Source organism: Brienomyrus brachyistius, chromosome 5, assembly GCF_023856365.1.
Source record: "Brienomyrus brachyistius isolate T26 chromosome 5, BBRACH_0.4, whole genome shotgun sequence".
NCBI classification, from domain to species: Eukaryota; Metazoa; Chordata; class Actinopteri; order Osteoglossiformes; family Mormyridae; genus Brienomyrus; species Brienomyrus brachyistius.
In genome coordinates, this window is record NC_064537.1 from 14,938,419 (window position 1) to 14,956,290 (window position 17,872).

The following is a 17,872-nucleotide window of genomic DNA, read 5'->3' on the forward strand; positions in this document are numbered from 1 at the left end:
TCTCAAATATTAACATTTTGATGATTTCCATCCATGATTTAATTTCCTTTTAAAGCCACCTCTTTCTAATAATAAAAAAATCAGCATTTCGCTCCATTCTGATTGAGTTGATTTTTGTTCCCTACCGCCCCCCACAGGTGGTGGTGGAGGTGGGTCAGATGCTCTCCGTGAGTGTGGCTTGTGTTTCCTGCAGCTCCACCTCTTCTTTCCGCTTCAGCTACAACCGCCCCATCGTCCTGTCCAGCTCTTGCTCCTCCTGTGATGGCAGCCTGCAGGTAATGCCTGTCACCACAGATATTTTCTCCCTTTATTTTTTCATAATATAAAAATAGTTTGACACCGAGATGATTTCCCAAATGTAGATGCTGAATATATAATGAAATAAAACACATTTTATTTTCACATTTTGTTTTCTTTTCATATTCACCTACTGATTTCATAGTCAAATGATGTTCTTTATAACCTTCTCAATTGATGTTATGGCTGCAGTACCAGTGGTCAGCTGAGAGCTGGAATGGGGACTTGCTGGAGCTCAATAATGTCACCACATCTACAGGGATAGCTTCCCCAGATCTGGTCATCAGATCAGGGGTGCTGCTTGATAGACTCAATTATACCTTCAAACTGAATGTATCTCAGCCTTCCCTGAACCTATGGGGCTCAGCCAGTCTCATCCTTTTACCAAACCGTCCACCTTGTGGGGGTGTCTGCAAACTCAGTCCAGATACAAGCGTCCATCTGCTGGAAACCTTGGTGACTTACAAATGCTCAGGTAGACAGACTTTTTTTCCTGAAACATCTCTGTGTCAAATTTGATCTGTATTGGACCTGCTTAATGGATACTCAATTTTTCATTGACAGGATGGATAGATGGACATGATGAAGCCACTCAGTTGATCTACTCTCTGAAGGTGGAGATATGTCAGCACTATGGGCAGCCATGCCTTTTCCACACCCTGTACCGGGGCACCAGGAATACCTATGGAAGCTTTGTCCCTCTGGGTTTCTCAGATCCAGGAGAAAAAAAATTGTCTGTTATCAATGTACTAGTGTTGGTAGAAGATGACCTGGGGTCTGTCATCACTGCACTGAACAGGTACTTTAGCATAGGACAGCCAAGTGGGATTTCTCAAATGTCAGCTAACTCTGTTGCTCAGTTTGCTTTCCTTTCCACATTTTTATAGGACTTTGGCTGTTCTTGAATCCAAGGGAGACCAACGTACTGCAGAATGGCTGAGGAACAAGAGTCAGTCAGAGCTGTGGGCTCTGTTTCAAAACGGAAACCCCCAAGAAGTCATTCCTTACACCATAGCTCTAAGCAGTCAGCTCAACCAAGTATGTGTGTTTGCGGGAGGCTTTTTTTGTGTTTTCGTTTAGTAGTTCAATAGAGGCATGCAAATGTTGCTACTCATGTAACACTCCAGATTGAAAATGTGAGTGAGCAGGAACACCAGGACAGGGTGATGATACGTGGGAACATGACACGGATGCTGGCCTCCCTGCCTGTCTCCTCGCTGCAGGATGCTGTGCAAATCGGCTCGGCTCTGGCACAGTGCACTGTGAGTTACCGTGGTATCCAGTGACACGGCAACTTTGGCAAGGGCGTCATACCAAGCAGCTAGCACACTCTCAGGGGACCTCAGAGAAAACATACAATCCACTCACCAGTCAAGGGAAAAACACCGATTATATTGTTATTGTTTACTTTGCATTCGGGTACTATAGTCATTATATACATGTATTTAAGGATTAAGTAACTGGTCCCTAAAGGCTTAGAATTAATATAGAGCAAAGAACCTAACTTGACTCTGTAATCATATCTACACAAATTTGTCAGATTGCAAAGCTGCACATCATACACGTTCCTTGTCCGTTTGGTAACAAAATATTGTTAGGCCTGACCACCTCAATTATACATTCAACAGGCTGATCCCAGAGAGCTGGTGTGTAAAGGATGCAAAGAGAAGGTTCTGGAGGCCACAGGGAAGATGATTACCATGCTTGGGGAAGAGACTAAAGCAGGCGATATCACACCCCTCGAGGCTGGACGAAGTATTCTGCATGTTCTTGGTACTGGCAGAACTGTTGTATACAAATACAAGTCAGTTAAATCCATCCTTGTGGATTACAGGTTACAGCAGTTCTGTTTGGATAAATTATTTAAAAATGATATTTAAAGATGGGATTTCAGATATGAATCTAAACATATTAGCTAATAAAAGTTACTAATTTTATACATAATCTTTTGCCCAATGCTAAAGAGTGACAATATATGTGCCTATATTTATTGTAGAGTGTCTGGAAGAGCTCAGAATTCTCTTCTATGGTTTTGCTTCAGGCAGTGCAATTGCTGCAGAAGCAGGACTCTCAGCCACTTCTGCGCATCCCAATGCATCCATGTCCCTGGCCGCCTCAGACACTGCGGTGTTTGCCTTTGGTCAGGTAGGGGATTTGATGCAATCTTTGATGCGCTCTCGAATGCGAGGCGAGGAGCCACTGACCCTGGCAGCCCCAAGGATCAGCGCCGTGGGGCAGCGTAGCGACCCGGCGAACCTGCTGTGCACCGAGCCCTCCTCTTCGTGCTCATTTCACATCCCACACGGCCTGGAAAGCCAGCTGCGTGTGGAGAGAGAGGAGGTCGTGCAGATCGTCATGGACCTCGATGGCAGAGGGCCCCTTGTCTCAGCTGCTGAGCCACCTATCTCAACCAAGCTGGCGGCCATGGAGTTCACCACACTCCAAGGCAGATCCATTGTCATCCAGGACCTTCAGCCAGACCGAGCCATCCGTGTCAAGCTGCAGAACCATCTCCCGGCTGAATGTCAAGGACACATGAGGGAACAGAAGGGCTCCGTTGGGGATCTCCCTCTCCCACCCAAAGGGTCAATCCGCTTCTTAGTGAAACCTCCCAGCGTGGATCCCAAAGCTGGCCTCTTCATCACCTTTAACTTCAGCCTTCTTTCAGGTAACATGAATTTGAAATGTTTCTTTTTTTTCGTTCTTTTTACCGTATTTAGTATATAGGCTAAAGCACAAGCTTAACAAATGTGACAGAATTGGGCAGCTGATGAGAGGTGGACAATGGATGGATGGATGGAGGGATGGATGGTTAAACAAGCCTTTTTTATACTTTTTAAAACGTCCTGTATTTCATCATAATTTGATATCAGTCTCTCTTATTAAATGAGATATTTCTTGTTTTCCTTGTTTGTTGATGAGCAGGAACCGGTGAACATAGCAGTGGTCAGGTGACCATCACAGTGGGCAATCAGTCGATCCACTCTGTCTCCCAGCCTGTACGTAATCTGTCCATCAGCCTCAGTGCTACAAACCCAGCTCTACAGGAGACCATTTTTCTCAGTCCTCTGTAAGTCTCTGTATACAAACATATAGTGTTTGGTTTCATTTCTATATATTTGTGTATTTTTGTTTTTGTCTAATGGGTTCCAAAAACCCACAAGACTCACTATATAGTGATGAAAATGATAAAAACTAGATAGCAGCAGTGTTATGAATATTCTTACTTGCACACTTTGAGAGACCTCTGAGTTATAGCTTACATGCTACAGCATCATTCAGTTTCAGAGTTATGATTCAGACAGTGACTAAGTTGGTGCCGCTTCGAGCTCCTGAAAAATGTTTCGACAGGGTACTTAACCGAAACTTCTCAAATATTATATTACACTAATGGAATAAAGTTTGAAAGTGGCATAAAATTACAACTCATAATATAATGTCTGCTAAGAAACTGTATGATAATTATAATATGTGTCTTGCTAGAGGGTTGAATGTACAGAGTGCTATTTGGGCATTCCTTGGTATTCATTTATCTGTGTGCCCACAGGCAGAATGGCTCTGGCCAGGAGCTCTTTGTGAGCATGAGCAGTTCTGTGAACGGGGCCACCATGCAGGCGTCAGTATGCGTATTCAGCTCCCTGTGCCAGTACTTCAGCACTGAGCAGCGGCGCTGGAGCAGTGAGGGTCTCCAGCCACTGGGTGGCAGCAGTCCCCGCGTAGCGCATTGCCTCACCCAGCATCTCACTGTGTTTGGGGCCAGCATGTTTGTTCACCCTGAAGCTGTCATTCTGCTACCACCGGTGTGTGTCAATCTTAGTCCTTCAAGTAATACCTTACAGTAGTTAAACAATGCTAAAGTAAATTAGAATTTAATGTGATTTGTTTATTGCACTGTTTCAGCTGCTATCTGAAAGATGAAAATGATTTGTCCTGTAATCCGCTGTCTTTGTCTAATCATCCCCGACAGCCAGAAAGGCCAGTGAGAAACGTTGTAGCGGGAATCGTGTGTGGGGTTTTGCTAATGCTGCACCTACTCATTGGTCTGATTGCCCACAAACTGGACCACCTGGACAGCACACGCCTGAGCTCTGTCCCACTCTGCGGACAGCCGGGCCGGTACAAGTATCGAGTCCTAGTCAAGACTGGCTGGGATAGAAGATCTGGTGAGGAACATGTGTTAATGTGCTCATTGAATTGTTTTGGGTCATGGGTTGTTGAAGCAGCTATAGACTGTGAAACCAGAAGTCATTGGATGTGTGTAGAAAATACCATGGTTGTAACCCTGTTCCCACACTCCAGGCTTGTGGGTTTGAGTTTGAGTTTCCTCTTGTAATTCATTGACATGTGATTTCTCAGTTGTCTGCAGTATGTGGTTGTGTGCATGCCCTATGATGGACTGGCATCCCATCCAGGGTGCGCCCTGTTTTGGATCACACGCTTTGAGAGGCGGTGATAGGAAAATGGATAGGTGGAACGTGTTGGTCTGCCTTTGATCTCAATGACTGCTACAGTGCCTTACGGAGAACTTCATACTGACCAGTGATAAAATATGTTGCTATTCTTAACATTTCACCTTTGAATCATTCATAAACATAAATGAAGGCTGCATGTCTCTGTCTGAATATTATAATTATTTATTTTTAATTTGAATTCCAAAAAAATGTTAAGTTTTCTGTGAATCTTTTGGTGTTATTCTCCATGAAAGAAAATGCACGAGCGTTGCTGTAATCACCAGTGCTGGGTCCTACAATGATTCATTGATTTTGGGTGCTATAGTATATATACAGACTCGCTTGATTTCTGCAAGGGGGCAGTGGGACGAAGGCGCGTGATTTGGGCAGAAAGTACAAAACAGCTGCAAGTTCAGATATTAAAAGGCTAAAAATTCAGTTGTGCTGTTGAACAAGGTCATTATCCTGAGTCTATATCTACAGTAGGTGTCTAAAGTGGTGATGCAAATAAAGAGTGTAAATGTAATGATGCTGGCCAGAGTCTGCATCTGAGTCATTAGTCTCCTGCTTCACAGGCACCACGGCTCATGTGGGGATCAGCCTGTATGGGCTCAACAAAAGTGGGTCACGCCACCTGCGGCGAGAGGGTGCCTTTCAGAGGAACATGCTGGATGATTTTCAGCTGGAGACCGAGGTCAACCTGGGCGAGATCTGGAAGATACGCATCTGGCATGACAATACAGGTGTTCTTTGGTTGGGGCCTGTGTAATTACCCTTTTCATTTTATAACATATATGAAAATATATTACATTAAAATATGTTTTTTTTTCCAGAGCTACACAGCTTTAAAAAATTCTTCCTCAGTGACTCACTTGTTTTGACCCAAAGCATCAGTACAATGGACTGTTATGCGAATGTTTAAAAGAGGGTCAGATAAAGAGCCAAGCTGTAAACAAATGTATATTAAAAATCAGTCAACGAGGCCGGATAAATCACAAACAGCCCTGCAGGTCTTTGGAATCACCTTAGGTGTGAAAACAACTAGAATGTAAATATTTAATGTAACTACACTCCCTTGTCGTTGGGCTCAAATGATTCATTGAGAAAATTAACATAACATAAACATAAACATAACATAACCATAAAAGAAAAAAAAGTACCTGTTTAAAAGTAAATCACTTCTTGTAATTGTATGTGTATTTCAGGATTGGACCCGTCTTGGTACCTGCAGCGTGTGATTATTTGGGACAGGCAAACAGACAATATGTTCTTTTTCCTGGTGGAGGACTGGCTCTCTGTGGAGAATGAGAAGAACGGGGGGCTGGTGGAAAAGGAAGTGCTGGCATCTTGTAAGCACCGTCTCGGAAGGTCACCCGGCGTTTGGCTGACATTAATTTTCCGCAATACACAAACCTGTTGGTCTTCTGATATATTTCCCGCCACTGACTAACAACACACCACAGAAGACATGAAATATTTACGGTCTGTTCGTTTGTATGTTCCTTATAATACGTCCCACTCACGACAGGCCCACAGGAACTGCAGCGGTTCAGGCGGATTCTGCGAGCGCAGCTGATGTACGGTATGATGGAGAGGCACATCTGGGCCTCGGTGTGGGAGCGCCCCGCGCACAGCAATTTCACCCGTGCTCAGAGGGTGACCTGCTGCGCCCTCCTCCTCCACCTCTACCTGGCCGCAGCCGCCGCCTGGTTTGGGGCCACCGGCAGCAGAGAGACGCGGTGAGCTCCGGGGACCTTCCGGATATGGCCTGCTTCAGACGTTTTCAGGGCTGTGGAAATTTGCTCTGTCTAAGCTGGATATAAGACCTTCACGAGGGGCCGTGTTTGAAGAGCGTGTTTGAATTGTGTCCGCCAGCACTCCCGTCTCCGACCACGTGCCGGTGAATGCTGAGACGCTGGCGATGGGGATGACAGTGGCCGTCTTTGTGTTTCCATTTCAGCTGCTATTCTGCTTTCTGTTCCGAAACACGTGCAGCAAGGTATTTCACCCGCTCGCGTTTTTTAACTGACTAACCTCAACCTTATTCACACAGTATTATCAATGCAACAATGCAAGTCCGTCTGTGGGTTTTTCTGATTATTTGGTGCTATATCTCTGTGATAATATACAATGTACTGCTCTTAAGTGCTTTTCTGAGAATAGTGGCAACTGCATGGCTTTGTTGTGACTGTTTCCCAGGTAAAGCTTGAGGAAACAGCCCCGCCGACCCCCGCGTCTCAGACCGTGGAAATGGACGTTTACCTGGACCAATCGAAGATCACCAGCTCATCTTTCTTATCGCTGCCCCGGGGCCTTGACTCCATCACATACGGAGGATCGGATGGAGTAAGAACTCAGATCTTCTGTTCACCTTGTCACTCCAACAGGTCCAGACAAGAAGATAACTTTGTGTCTTTTGCCTCCTTGGGATATAAATAATCCTTCCTTACTCCAAAGCACATTTTGTATACTTAATGGCCAAATGAGTATTGCGTTAGCTTCTGTTCTGTGCCAGAATGCAACACTTTGATTTCATTTTATTTCATATCTCTTAGGAATTTCTTGGAAGCAAGAAGATAGAATCAGACTTCTGGAACGCCTCCAAACTAAGCAATGAAATGTAATGTGATTCCATGTGTACCTTGTTTACTGTATTTCCCTCTAACATAATTTACTTTAGTCTTTTTTTTTTTAATGATCGTGTCCCAGTGATTTCGATGTACCTTCTAATATTAATATTTGGCATTCACATTTGTTGTGTTCCCGTCAAGGATTAGATCGCTGTCCAAAAGAGATTCCAAACTGTACTGAGAATGTCACTTATTGCTTCGGTGCACTCATGTGCATTAGTGTCCCTCTCGAAAACTGTCTGCTTCCAGCACAGAGGAACACTGGGCGTCCAGTGGCAGCATGTTTGACTTGCCAGAGCTCCTGGAGGAGCCGGTGCTGAGTCCAGTCCGTTTGCTGAAAAGGAAGAAGGGGCAGCTGCAGCTGCGGCTGGGATCCCCAGCTGGGTCCGTGCGGCAGGCTGCATCCCCCTCCCTAACCAGCGAAACCCTCCCCACCACACTATCCGGTGAGGAATCTCGCAGTAAATCAGGCGTGCCCCCCCCACACACCCTCCCACCCCTACTGTGGTGATCTGTTGCTTGCTTGTTTATTTGAAGCAACAGAACAATCAAAAAAAAATCTTCCGGTGAACAAACCTGTAACAACTTCTTAAAGTGTAACTGTGTGTTGGCGGTAGCTGAAACTCCCAGTGGTCTCTGAAATGTGTGTTTTTTTTCCTTCTTTGGCCCACAGAGCAGGATCTTATCAAGTCTTTATCTGCAGACTCCAAACTCAGCAGTTCATCCTCAGGAAGAGTGACGACTGATTGCAGCCTCAGTACACCCTGCAAGACGGTGCTGTCTGACACGTGAGGCGCTACGGCCAAAGAATGTCCATGCTAATGACTTAGACCTGGGGTGTCAACCTCCAGTCCTGGGGGGCTGGAACCCTGCACAGTTTTGGGTTTCCCCTCATTTAACCCACCTGATTCAACTCCCTGTGCTAATTACCACACAGCTGAATCATTTGTGGTGGAACAGGGAAGGAACTAAGCTACACAGGGCTCTGCCCCCCCCCCCCCCAGGATCAAAGTTTGAGACCCCTGGCTTAGAAAAACGTGGAAAAATGATGTGTGGAAGAACTCAAGTACAAAATAACGAAGCATGGGTCATTTCTTAGAGGGCAAGCTTAAGCCTGTGATCAGTGTTACATTGGTCTTAGGGGTTGCCACTATCAGTCTGACAATAAAATTTGCCAATCGGGGGGCGGGGCATTTTGTTGGGGTGTCCAAGCTGATATTTTGGTTGGCATTTGCACACCCTGGCACAGCCTTGACCATGCCCCAGGTACAATGTGAGTTTACATAATAAAACCTTGTATATGTAACCTATCGGCAGTAAGCACATTGTATAAAATATACCATGTATTACATTACTATATAAATGAGGTAATACTTTACATATAATACTCTTTACATCTCAAATGGGAAAGTTAAGAAACTGCTTTTTCGTCTATACAAGATTCTACTGTCTTATTATTGTGCAAGACAGGTAATCAGAACTGCTTTTGCAAAAGTATCACTACATAAGTAGCATACGATTAGGGATACTGCTGCTTTTGCTAATTGCAGGCAGGACAGCTTCTGCGGCAGCTGGTCACAAACCAGCCAGACGAGCGATTCGCTTGGAGTGGGGCTCCACAGGTCGGCCTCCTCCCTGTCGGCGCTCAGCACGGCCAGCACCTTCCTGCCCAGCCCATCTCCAGATTCCCTGGACGCCTCCTCCGCCACACGCATAGGTGAGCCATGGCCCAACAAAACCGGCAACTGTCTCATCCCGGTACCTTTCCTGCCCTGATATGCAGCACACACAAAACAGAGGTATTATGATGTTTCATTGAAATTCCTGCTGGCTTTGTTCTACTTCAGGTGTTGCTCGTGGCGCCCCCAGCTGGTGTCTCCCCTCCTGGATGCTGAGAGTAATTTACCTCCTAATTGGGCTGGTATTGGGGCTCAGCCTGGCGGTGGTCGGGCTCTATGGCAGCAGCTTCTCCGAATCAGTCCTGCTGATGTGGCTCATTTCAGCCGCCTCTGCATTCCTGACCTCCGTCCTGCTGTTGGAACCCCTTAAGGTACAAACCAGTAGCTAATGCTAGAACATTCTTAACAGACAGCTGATGGTTACAGTTTGGATATAGAGGTACATTTCTCACTAATATTGTTATGAATACTGGGATACTGGGGGATGTGGCTCTGTGGGCTAAGCCTCTGTGCCAGTGAGTGGAAGGTTGCCAGTTCAAATCCTGTGTTGGGCAGAGTGATTTCACTGTTGGGTCCTTAAGCAGGTTAAGCCAGGTACTGCCTGACCCCGCTTTCTCAAGTGTGTCTGCCAGAATGGACAAATTTTTTTTTATTTTTTTTTTGTATGTATCTGCAATGTGAATGGCAGCCAGTTTGTACAGCTGCAAAGGAGCTGGACTTTTGGCCAAAATTCACTTGTTCACACTCTATGGGGTCTTGGTGTGGTATGCTTGAGGAAGGTACTTTAAATGGCATATAAACTGATAAAGTGCCAGATTTGGGAAGATCTACACACTTTTGATTAAAGCATCTGCTGGGAAACCAGATTAACTCTGACAGTGTTGTCTGCTAAGGTGTTTGTTCAGGCCCTCTTCATGGCAATTGTGGTGAGGCCAGTGGACCCAGAGGTGGAAGAGCGCCTGGCACAGGAGGCCATAGTGCAGAAAGTGTGTGTGGCACCGGGGGGCAGGGTGCGGCCCCCTTGTGGATATGGCCTCCTGCATGCCAAGGAGGAGGCCCGAAAAGTGAGGGTCCTGCGCTCACTGATGAAGGTAAAGCCATCGTGGAGGACCTGGCAGCAGTGCGTATCATTTTCAGATCTCGTGGCTGATGAAGTGAGGCCACTGCTGGGTCCTGCAGAAAGACCTTTAACTGTAATTGCGCCAGGGTGCTAGATGCTGCAAGACCCTTCACTTGGACCCTAAACCTTGCTCTCAATTATGCATGTGTCATGGAGAGCAAAATGGACTATGTGAAGACTACCCAGTTTTTTCTCACTGGGATGAAGCTCACATACACACATACTTTATCTTACATCATGTATTTTAGACATCCTTGTGGCGTCATTTCTTTGAACCCAGCATTCTCGACTGAAGTCCATTGTTGTCTCTCTCTTCTCCCCACTGTCCAGAGCTGTGTGCTGCATGTGCTGTTCCTCTTGGTTGTCCTGCTGGTGAATTACCAGAGCAGTGTCCGTGATGCACAAGTCAGGCTACTGCATTCTGCAGTTAAGCACTGGCTACTCGCAGCTCCACCAGGGTCCCCAAAGCTCAGCAAACTGGCAGGGTGAGACTGTCACTTCATCATGATGCTGGAGATCATGTGGACATACTGTAGACCGTTCGCACTGCTACCCCCAGGCAGACAGTACTGCAGTATGAGAGCCCATACCAAGAGACTCTGTACCACCACACTGTCAGAATGTTTACCTCTGGTCCATGGATCCATTCTGTCACTGGCAACCACACTTTACATTCATATATGTATGTGTCTGATTTGCACAGAATTTATTATTAAAATGCGGCATATTACCAATCGTATGCCTACTTCCCATTGCACTATTGTTTTTATTTGCATCACTTCATCGTTGCTGTTGTGAACTCATGGCACAAGTGTTTCACTCACCTGTACTTACCAAGTGTCACGTGATGTGAAGTGACTTGATTTGCTTTAGACTCCTAACTTGACTGATCCACCTTGATGTGTGCAGGTGGGCTGAGGCCTGGCAGTGGATGAACAGGAGTCTCATTGCATACATCCACGAAAGCCCATCGCTCTCCTTAGTGGGGTTACCACGGTTGCAGAGAGCACAAGTCCCGGGAGGTAAGCCCTTTGATTCCTCTCAGAATACAGCTATGATTTTAAACTTCAAGGAATATGTTGTAAAAAATGTAATAGGTTTGAGTTCACATTGATCTTTTCTAACTTATCACCTAATATTTCTTTCTCCCTAGTCTGTTGTACTATGGTCAGTTCTTACGCAGAACAAAATTTTACCTCACACATGCCATCTATGGATCTCAGAACCTCAGTCAACAATAGCTCATCTGAACACTTTTTTTCCGGGTAAGACATCACTTTGAGATCTTCTGGCACTCAGAACTTTGCATTAGACAATAAATGAATATTTATGTGTGCTAAAGGGTCTGTGTATTATGTTCAGTTTGTAGAATAAATGATGCACATGTAAACCTTCACCTTACCTTCTACAACAGGAACATAAACTTATTTAACTGAATTCATTTAAAGTCCATCGAGTAACGGTGTCATGGATCGATGTCTGCCATTCTTGTAATGGCATGTGAACCTGCCACTTTTTGTTCTTAATCACTACGCCACTGGAAAGCTATCGTGCAACCAGAGTTACACGTCTGGTCGACTCCCACAGGCTGTGGCCAACGTGGCACAGCGATGCGGGGAGCCGAGGGGAAGAGAGCGTGGATTTGGGAAGCAGCACTGGTCACACACGGCAGCTCCTGTCTGACCTGCAGGCGGGCAGCTTCATCAATTCTGCGTGAGTCACGTTTCATAAATTCGCCTAATGGCATAACCGTAATAAAAAAATTATAAATCTCACAATTTAAGCAGCTTTAAAGATTGTGTTGTTCATGAAAATGTTTTGGTGCCATTTCAGGTCTTGTATACCATTGTCTATATAAAGATATAATGACTGACATTTAGTTAGGCTACACATTTCATTCTGAAGTCTGTGACTTAATGTATCCTGTCAGTGTTAGCTGTGTAAATGTATACATGGATAATAATGTACATTTCTTTTAATAGAGTATGTTATTTTATTTTTTGCCAGGACCCACTCGATGTCTGTGAAGTTCACACAGCAGCACAGGGAAACTTCGCTCTTTGTCTCTGTGACTGTGACGATTCAGTGGCCACGAACAGAGAACACTCTTATCTCTATCGCGATACAGCCTTTTCACATGCCGCCATCTTCTTTGGGCCCTGACTTGCAAGTTGCTACTACGGTAAGAACCAGGGACGTATTTTGAGGATAGCTACAAACTTGAACAGGTTGATTGATACCCCAGCAATGCTTGGTCTAATACTGCTCCCCGCCATCAGGTTTTGCTGCTGCTGTTTGCTCTGTCTTTCCTGGGCAGTGAGCTCTGGGCAATGGTCAAGGAGAAAAGCCAGTACTTCAGGGATTTCAGGCACTGCCTCCAGCTCCTCGTGTCCCTGCTCTCCCTGGGCAGTGCCGCACTGCGGCTATCCTTCCTCCACGTGGCGGCATCCCGCCTCTCCCGTCTTCGCAAGCAGCCCCGGACCTTCGTCAGCCTCCATGACGCAGCTCAGCTGGCCCAATTGAGCTGTCAGCTCTCTGCCCTGCTGCTCACACTACTGGTGTTAAAGGTAACAGCACATCAGTTATGTAACACAGGAAAAAAGTGCATCCTGGCTCGATATTATTTCTGTTCTTACAAGCCCGTTTTCCAAAAAAGTTGGGATGCTGTGTAAAATGTAAATGGTAACAGGATGTGATGATTTGCTAAGCATATAAAGCCATATTTAATTGAAAGTAGAACAAAGATAACAAATGAAATGTTGAAACTGAGAAATGTAATTTTTTTATGACAAATACATGCTCATTTTGAATTTCAAGCCCGTAACACGTTTCAAAAAAGTTTGGAGAGAGACAACAAAAGACTAGAAAAGTTGTGTAATGCTAAAACAAAAGAACTGGTTGAATATCTCACAATTAATTAGGCTAAGTGGCAATAGGCCAGTAAGATGATTGAGTATAAATCTGTGTCTGTGCAGTGAGTCTCTTTCACTCTGTGAAAGACTGTGTGGGCAAATAATGTTCCTGAATGTAAATCTGGGAATTTTGTTCATCTATGGTACATAATATCATTAAAAGATTTTGAGAATCCAGAGAAGTCTTTGTATGCAAGAGACAAGCTGAAAACCAATATTGGATAGCCGTGATATTTGGGTTCTCATGCATCACTGCATTAAAAAACGGAAAAAAAAATGAATGATTCCAAAAATGATTTCCAAAAAATTGGAAATCACTGCATGGGCTCAGGAACACATCTGAAAACTTTTGTTCGTGAACACAATTCGTAAATTCATTTATTAATGTCGGAGAAAACTACCATGCAAAGAAGAAATCATATCTAAATATGATCCAGAAATGCTTGCTGACCAAGCTCATTTAAGATGGACCAAGGCAAAATGGAAAACTGTCCTATGGTCTGATGAATAAAATTGCAGAATCTTTTTGGAAATCATGGACGCTGCTTCCTCTGTGCTAAAGAGTAGAGGTACCATCCAGCTTGCTATCACTGGACAATCCAAAAGCCATCTTCCATGATGGTGTGTGGGAGTGCATTAGTGCCCATGGCTTGGGTAGCTTGCACATCTGGGAAGACACCATTAATTCTGAGCGATATACATATAGGTTTTGGAGCAACAAGTACTACCATCCAGACAACATCTTTTTCAGTGAAGGCCTTGTGTATTTGTGCAAGACAATGCCAAATCACATTCTGAGCGTATTACAAAAGCATGGCTCCATAGTAGAAGAGTCCGAGTGCTAGACTGGCCTGCCTGCAGTCCAGACCTGTCACCCAATGAAAACATTTGCTGTATCATGAAACAAAAAATACAACAAAGGAGAATCTGAACTTCTGTGCAGTTGAAATCCTATATCTGGCAAGAATGGGACGACATTTCATTTTCAAGACTTTTCAGCAACTGGTCTCCTCAGTTCCCAAACGCTTACGGAGTGTTGTTAAAGGAAGAGGTGATGCAACAGGCCCCTGTCCTAACTTTTTGAAACGTGTTGCTGGCACTGAATTCAAATTCATATATTTATCATAAAACAATGATATTTCTCAGTTTCAACATTTGATACAAAATTAGAAATTAAGGGAATGTTACACTAATGGATTTTATATTCCGCTAAGGCAAAAAAAGGTTGTGATGAATAAGAAAACACCTTTGATCTTTCAGTCCATCCATCCATCCATCCCCCCTATACCACTTAACCAGGGTCTCAGTCCATCCACGAGTGCAGCTGTGAAATTTTTAATACCATTACGTCTTTAATAAAAGCACTGGTCATGGTTTCAGATGGTTGGCCTGTTGCGTTTTGTAAGACGCTGGATGGTGTTCAGCAAGGCACTGCAACAGGCCTGCAGAGAGCTCTGTGGGGCAGCCTTCCTCTACGCCCTCCTCCTGCTCCTGTTCACACACGTTGGCTGCATGGTGAGAGACAGATCAGAAAATTTACTCTCGTTTGTAGACAGATGGGAAATTCATTTTTGCTTTTCTTTCATTTTAGCTCCTAAGCATAGTAAATTATATGACAGCATTTTGTTTTTTGTTTTGGTGTCAGTATTGCATGTCTTGTTTTGAATTCGAGCTTTATAGATGTACTGGTGAAATCAACACATGGAAGAAACATTAGCTAATCAGCTAAAATAAATACCTTACAGAAGGTTCTGTTTGGCTTTAGCTGTTCTCCCGATCAGTAGAGGGCTTCAGGACAACGGGCCAGGCGATCTTCTCCCTGGTATCGGCACTGCGTGGACGTGCTGTTGTCCGGAGCCTGTGCCAGCAGCACCCAGTGCTGGGGACACTCTACTGCCTGGTTCTGCTGGGCACAGGCCTGTGGGCTCTGGGCCGGCTCTGCGCCGTCCTGCTACTGCGCTCCTACAGGACTGTGCAGACTGAGCTGTACCGGCCCGCCTTCGAGCCCCAGGATTACGAAATGGTAGAGTTCTTCATCAAGAGGCTCAAGCTCTGGATAGGTCTCAGTAAATCTAAGGAGGTACTTCACTCACCTACTGCAATTCCTACATATGCTAGTATCTAAAGCTCTCAGTTCATGGTAATACTAAGAAATCACTGTAGGAAAAAGTGTGTATGGAAGTTTGACTTCCTTCCTTTCTCTTTTCCAGTTCAGACACAAAGTGAAATTTGAGGGGATGATTTCTCCACCCTCCAGATCTTCCCAGGGATCCCAATTTTCTGATCTTGAAGTCCACAGCCCCACCAGGTCCTGCTTGCCTTCAGCTTTATCCCAAGTCTCTGAGGACTCCATCATTTCAGAAAGCTACGACGTCCAATGCTATCTGGATCGACTGCTCCCGGCTGCTAACAGCCTACTGACACGGTTTGAGCGGATCAACCAGGTAACTGGTGACCTAAATGTGATTGAGCTGAAGCTGCTGAGGACCTGGACCAGGATTTCTCTGAAACGGCAGCAACGGGACAACCGGAGGAGAAGCCCGAGAAGAGGATCGGCTTCACCGTGTATTCCGCGAGTGGTTCCCCAGTGTCCCTCTCTCCTTCACAGTCCTCACCCCCCACCATCCACTGCTCCTGCTTTGGCCTCCTGCCACACACCTCCTGCTTTCTCCAGTTCGGCTCAACCTTGCCAGGCACTGCAAGCACCTGCAAATGACAACATACTGATTCGCCGGGTTTCCGGCACGGATTCTGAGTTCAGACCGGTCCCAGGGCGCCGTGCCTGGCATTCGGGCACTGCCCACTCAGCTGACATTGGGCAAAGGCCCCCCCAGGCCCCGAACAGCCTCCAGGCCCGACCCAAAAGCGAAGAGGGCAAGAGGAGGTTTGTCTGTGACCAAGTCCCAGTGAAAAGAAGAGCTTGGCAACCTGAGGAACCTGAAATGTGGACGTGTGAAACCTACTGGCATAACCTCCATGACGACAGTTAGTAATAGATGCAAAAGATTGTTTTAGTAATAGAAGGAAATGCTTGTCATGTTGTAACACGTCAACATCACAATATGGTTACAAAATAATCTGACAGCTATTAAAATCTTTTCTATCCAAATGCATTGAATAAGAAAATCCATGAAATTCATGACTGATTGTGGTTTTAAAGACTGAGGTTTTTTCAGCTATAAGAAAGAAGACAGACCTTGTTTTGAAATGTCTGGTAAACTGCAAGCTCACACAGTTTTTGATGACAAGCACATATAAATAGTGCGTGTTAAAAGGTGAATGTTTGTTGTATTGTATCTTTTATTAAAGACCTGGTCAGTTGACCCAATGATAATTTGGAGTCTTTGATAATGGGTATGGATTCAAAAAGAGTCACCTCAATTATAAGGAGGTGAAATGATGAAGTAAACAAATTCTTATTCTAAATAATTTGTCTACATATATCCAGCGTGCCACTTGGTATCCCCAAGGTGAACTAGAATCAAATGCACATGCTGTCCTTCCTGTACTATTTAAATAATACAGGTAAGAAAACAAATTAGTCAGTACTATAGGGAGCAGGAAACAATGGAACACGTGCATAATGTGAGATAAGGACAGGCGGAGACTTAAAAGGTTGGTTTTAACAAACAGTGAGGTATATGGAAGTGTGCTAAATGATTACATTGACAGTGAAGGATTTTTTGCCATGTGAAAAATGTCTCAGGCAAAAATATATTTTTAAAAACAAGCAAAAGGCCTCACAATTGCAGAACGAAAATTTAGTCTACTGTCACCCAAAGAAGATGTCATGAGAAATATTTTTGTAAACTGCTCAGAACATGTGCATAGAACACTACTTATTAACAATGTCAAAAATTTTATAATGTATGCAAAACTACTACTTATATTTTCAACCATCCACCCATTTTCAAATCATTTATCTTGGTTGTGGGGAGGCGGGTGGGGGGGTTATCCCAAGAATTAAAAAGCCCAAGGCAGATAAACACAGTAGATGGGAAGGCAGATGACAAATTTACATTTATTTATTTAGCTGACGCTTTTGTCCAAAGCGACATGCAAGTGAGGAGCATTATCCAGCAACCCTGGAGCAACTGGGAATAAGGTCTATGCTCAGGGGGCCCAATGCTTACATTAGTCTGACAGGCAAAGGATTTGAAATAGCGACCTTGAAGTCACAGGAACAGAATCCACACACCACCCCCTACCATTAAAAGTTTAAACATCATGCTCTCTGCAGCTTAAAGTTATTTACGTATTGAGCCAAAACATGTAAAGTAAAGCTGGGGAAACTTTCAATTCCCAAAGCTTGAATCTTAAATCTTAAGAAAGTAATAATAAAAACATTAAGAGGAGAAGAGTTTCTTTCAATGGTATGTTAGTTTTTTTTTTACTTTGCACACAAAGGGAGTCACACCAAAGATTTCTCTCAGAGTAGCTTGATCCTTTGCTGAGGTTACAGGATTTATTCATTCTTAACGATATGTTAATCCTGAATTTGTTAGTCACACTAGTACATTTCATTCTGACTGGTAAATAACCTCATTACTTCTGAATATTGTGCCTTTTCATTTCAGCAACAACTCTTGTTTGTTTTTTTTAACTTTTGAAGAATTTTTGCTTGAGCTTCTGCACATTCATGTACTCAACTTATGACATACGCTTGTGCATTTCCTGTTCTTTCGCATCCATGTGAGATTTTTGTACCGATTATTATGCATCGCATTCTATATGCTGCAAACATTGTGGTCTGAAAGGCACATCAGAATCTTTACTTCCAAGA

The 17,872-nt window shown here is 44.4% G+C and overlaps 1 protein-coding gene across 1 annotated transcript in view; it reads left to right on the plus strand.

Annotated features, from left to right (window-relative positions):
- pkd1b (polycystic kidney disease 1b) overlaps positions 1–16,400 on the plus strand; it is a 125,226-nt gene extending 108,826 nt beyond the window's left edge. Inside the window, exons 13-42 of the mRNA XM_049015255.1 lie at positions 138–275; positions 490–772; positions 862–1,096; positions 1,185–1,335; positions 1,425–1,559; positions 1,926–2,070; positions 2,339–2,965; positions 3,223–3,367; positions 3,845–4,097; positions 4,265–4,460; positions 5,324–5,491; positions 5,954–6,097; positions 6,277–6,487; positions 6,624–6,747; positions 6,948–7,094; positions 7,304–7,368; positions 7,628–7,824; positions 8,052–8,166; positions 8,929–9,095; positions 9,226–9,428; positions 9,951–10,148; positions 10,508–10,662; positions 11,087–11,199; positions 11,331–11,442; positions 11,765–11,890; positions 12,185–12,359; positions 12,457–12,744; positions 14,470–14,604; positions 14,855–15,169; positions 15,300–16,400. Coding sequence (XP_048871212.1) covers positions 138–275; positions 490–772; positions 862–1,096; positions 1,185–1,335; positions 1,425–1,559; positions 1,926–2,070; positions 2,339–2,965; positions 3,223–3,367; positions 3,845–4,097; positions 4,265–4,460; positions 5,324–5,491; positions 5,954–6,097; positions 6,277–6,487; positions 6,624–6,747; positions 6,948–7,094; positions 7,304–7,368; positions 7,628–7,824; positions 8,052–8,166; positions 8,929–9,095; positions 9,226–9,428; positions 9,951–10,148; positions 10,508–10,662; positions 11,087–11,199; positions 11,331–11,442; positions 11,765–11,890; positions 12,185–12,359; positions 12,457–12,744; positions 14,470–14,604; positions 14,855–15,169; positions 15,300–16,079 — 6,246 coding nt within the window. The 3' untranslated portion in view covers positions 16,080–16,400. The remainder of the gene's footprint in view (positions 1–137; positions 276–489; positions 773–861; positions 1,097–1,184; positions 1,336–1,424; positions 1,560–1,925; positions 2,071–2,338; positions 2,966–3,222; positions 3,368–3,844; positions 4,098–4,264; positions 4,461–5,323; positions 5,492–5,953; positions 6,098–6,276; positions 6,488–6,623; positions 6,748–6,947; positions 7,095–7,303; positions 7,369–7,627; positions 7,825–8,051; positions 8,167–8,928; positions 9,096–9,225; positions 9,429–9,950; positions 10,149–10,507; positions 10,663–11,086; positions 11,200–11,330; positions 11,443–11,764; positions 11,891–12,184; positions 12,360–12,456; positions 12,745–14,469; positions 14,605–14,854; positions 15,170–15,299) is intronic.
- The last annotated feature ends 1,472 nt before the right edge of the window (positions 16,401–17,872 follow it).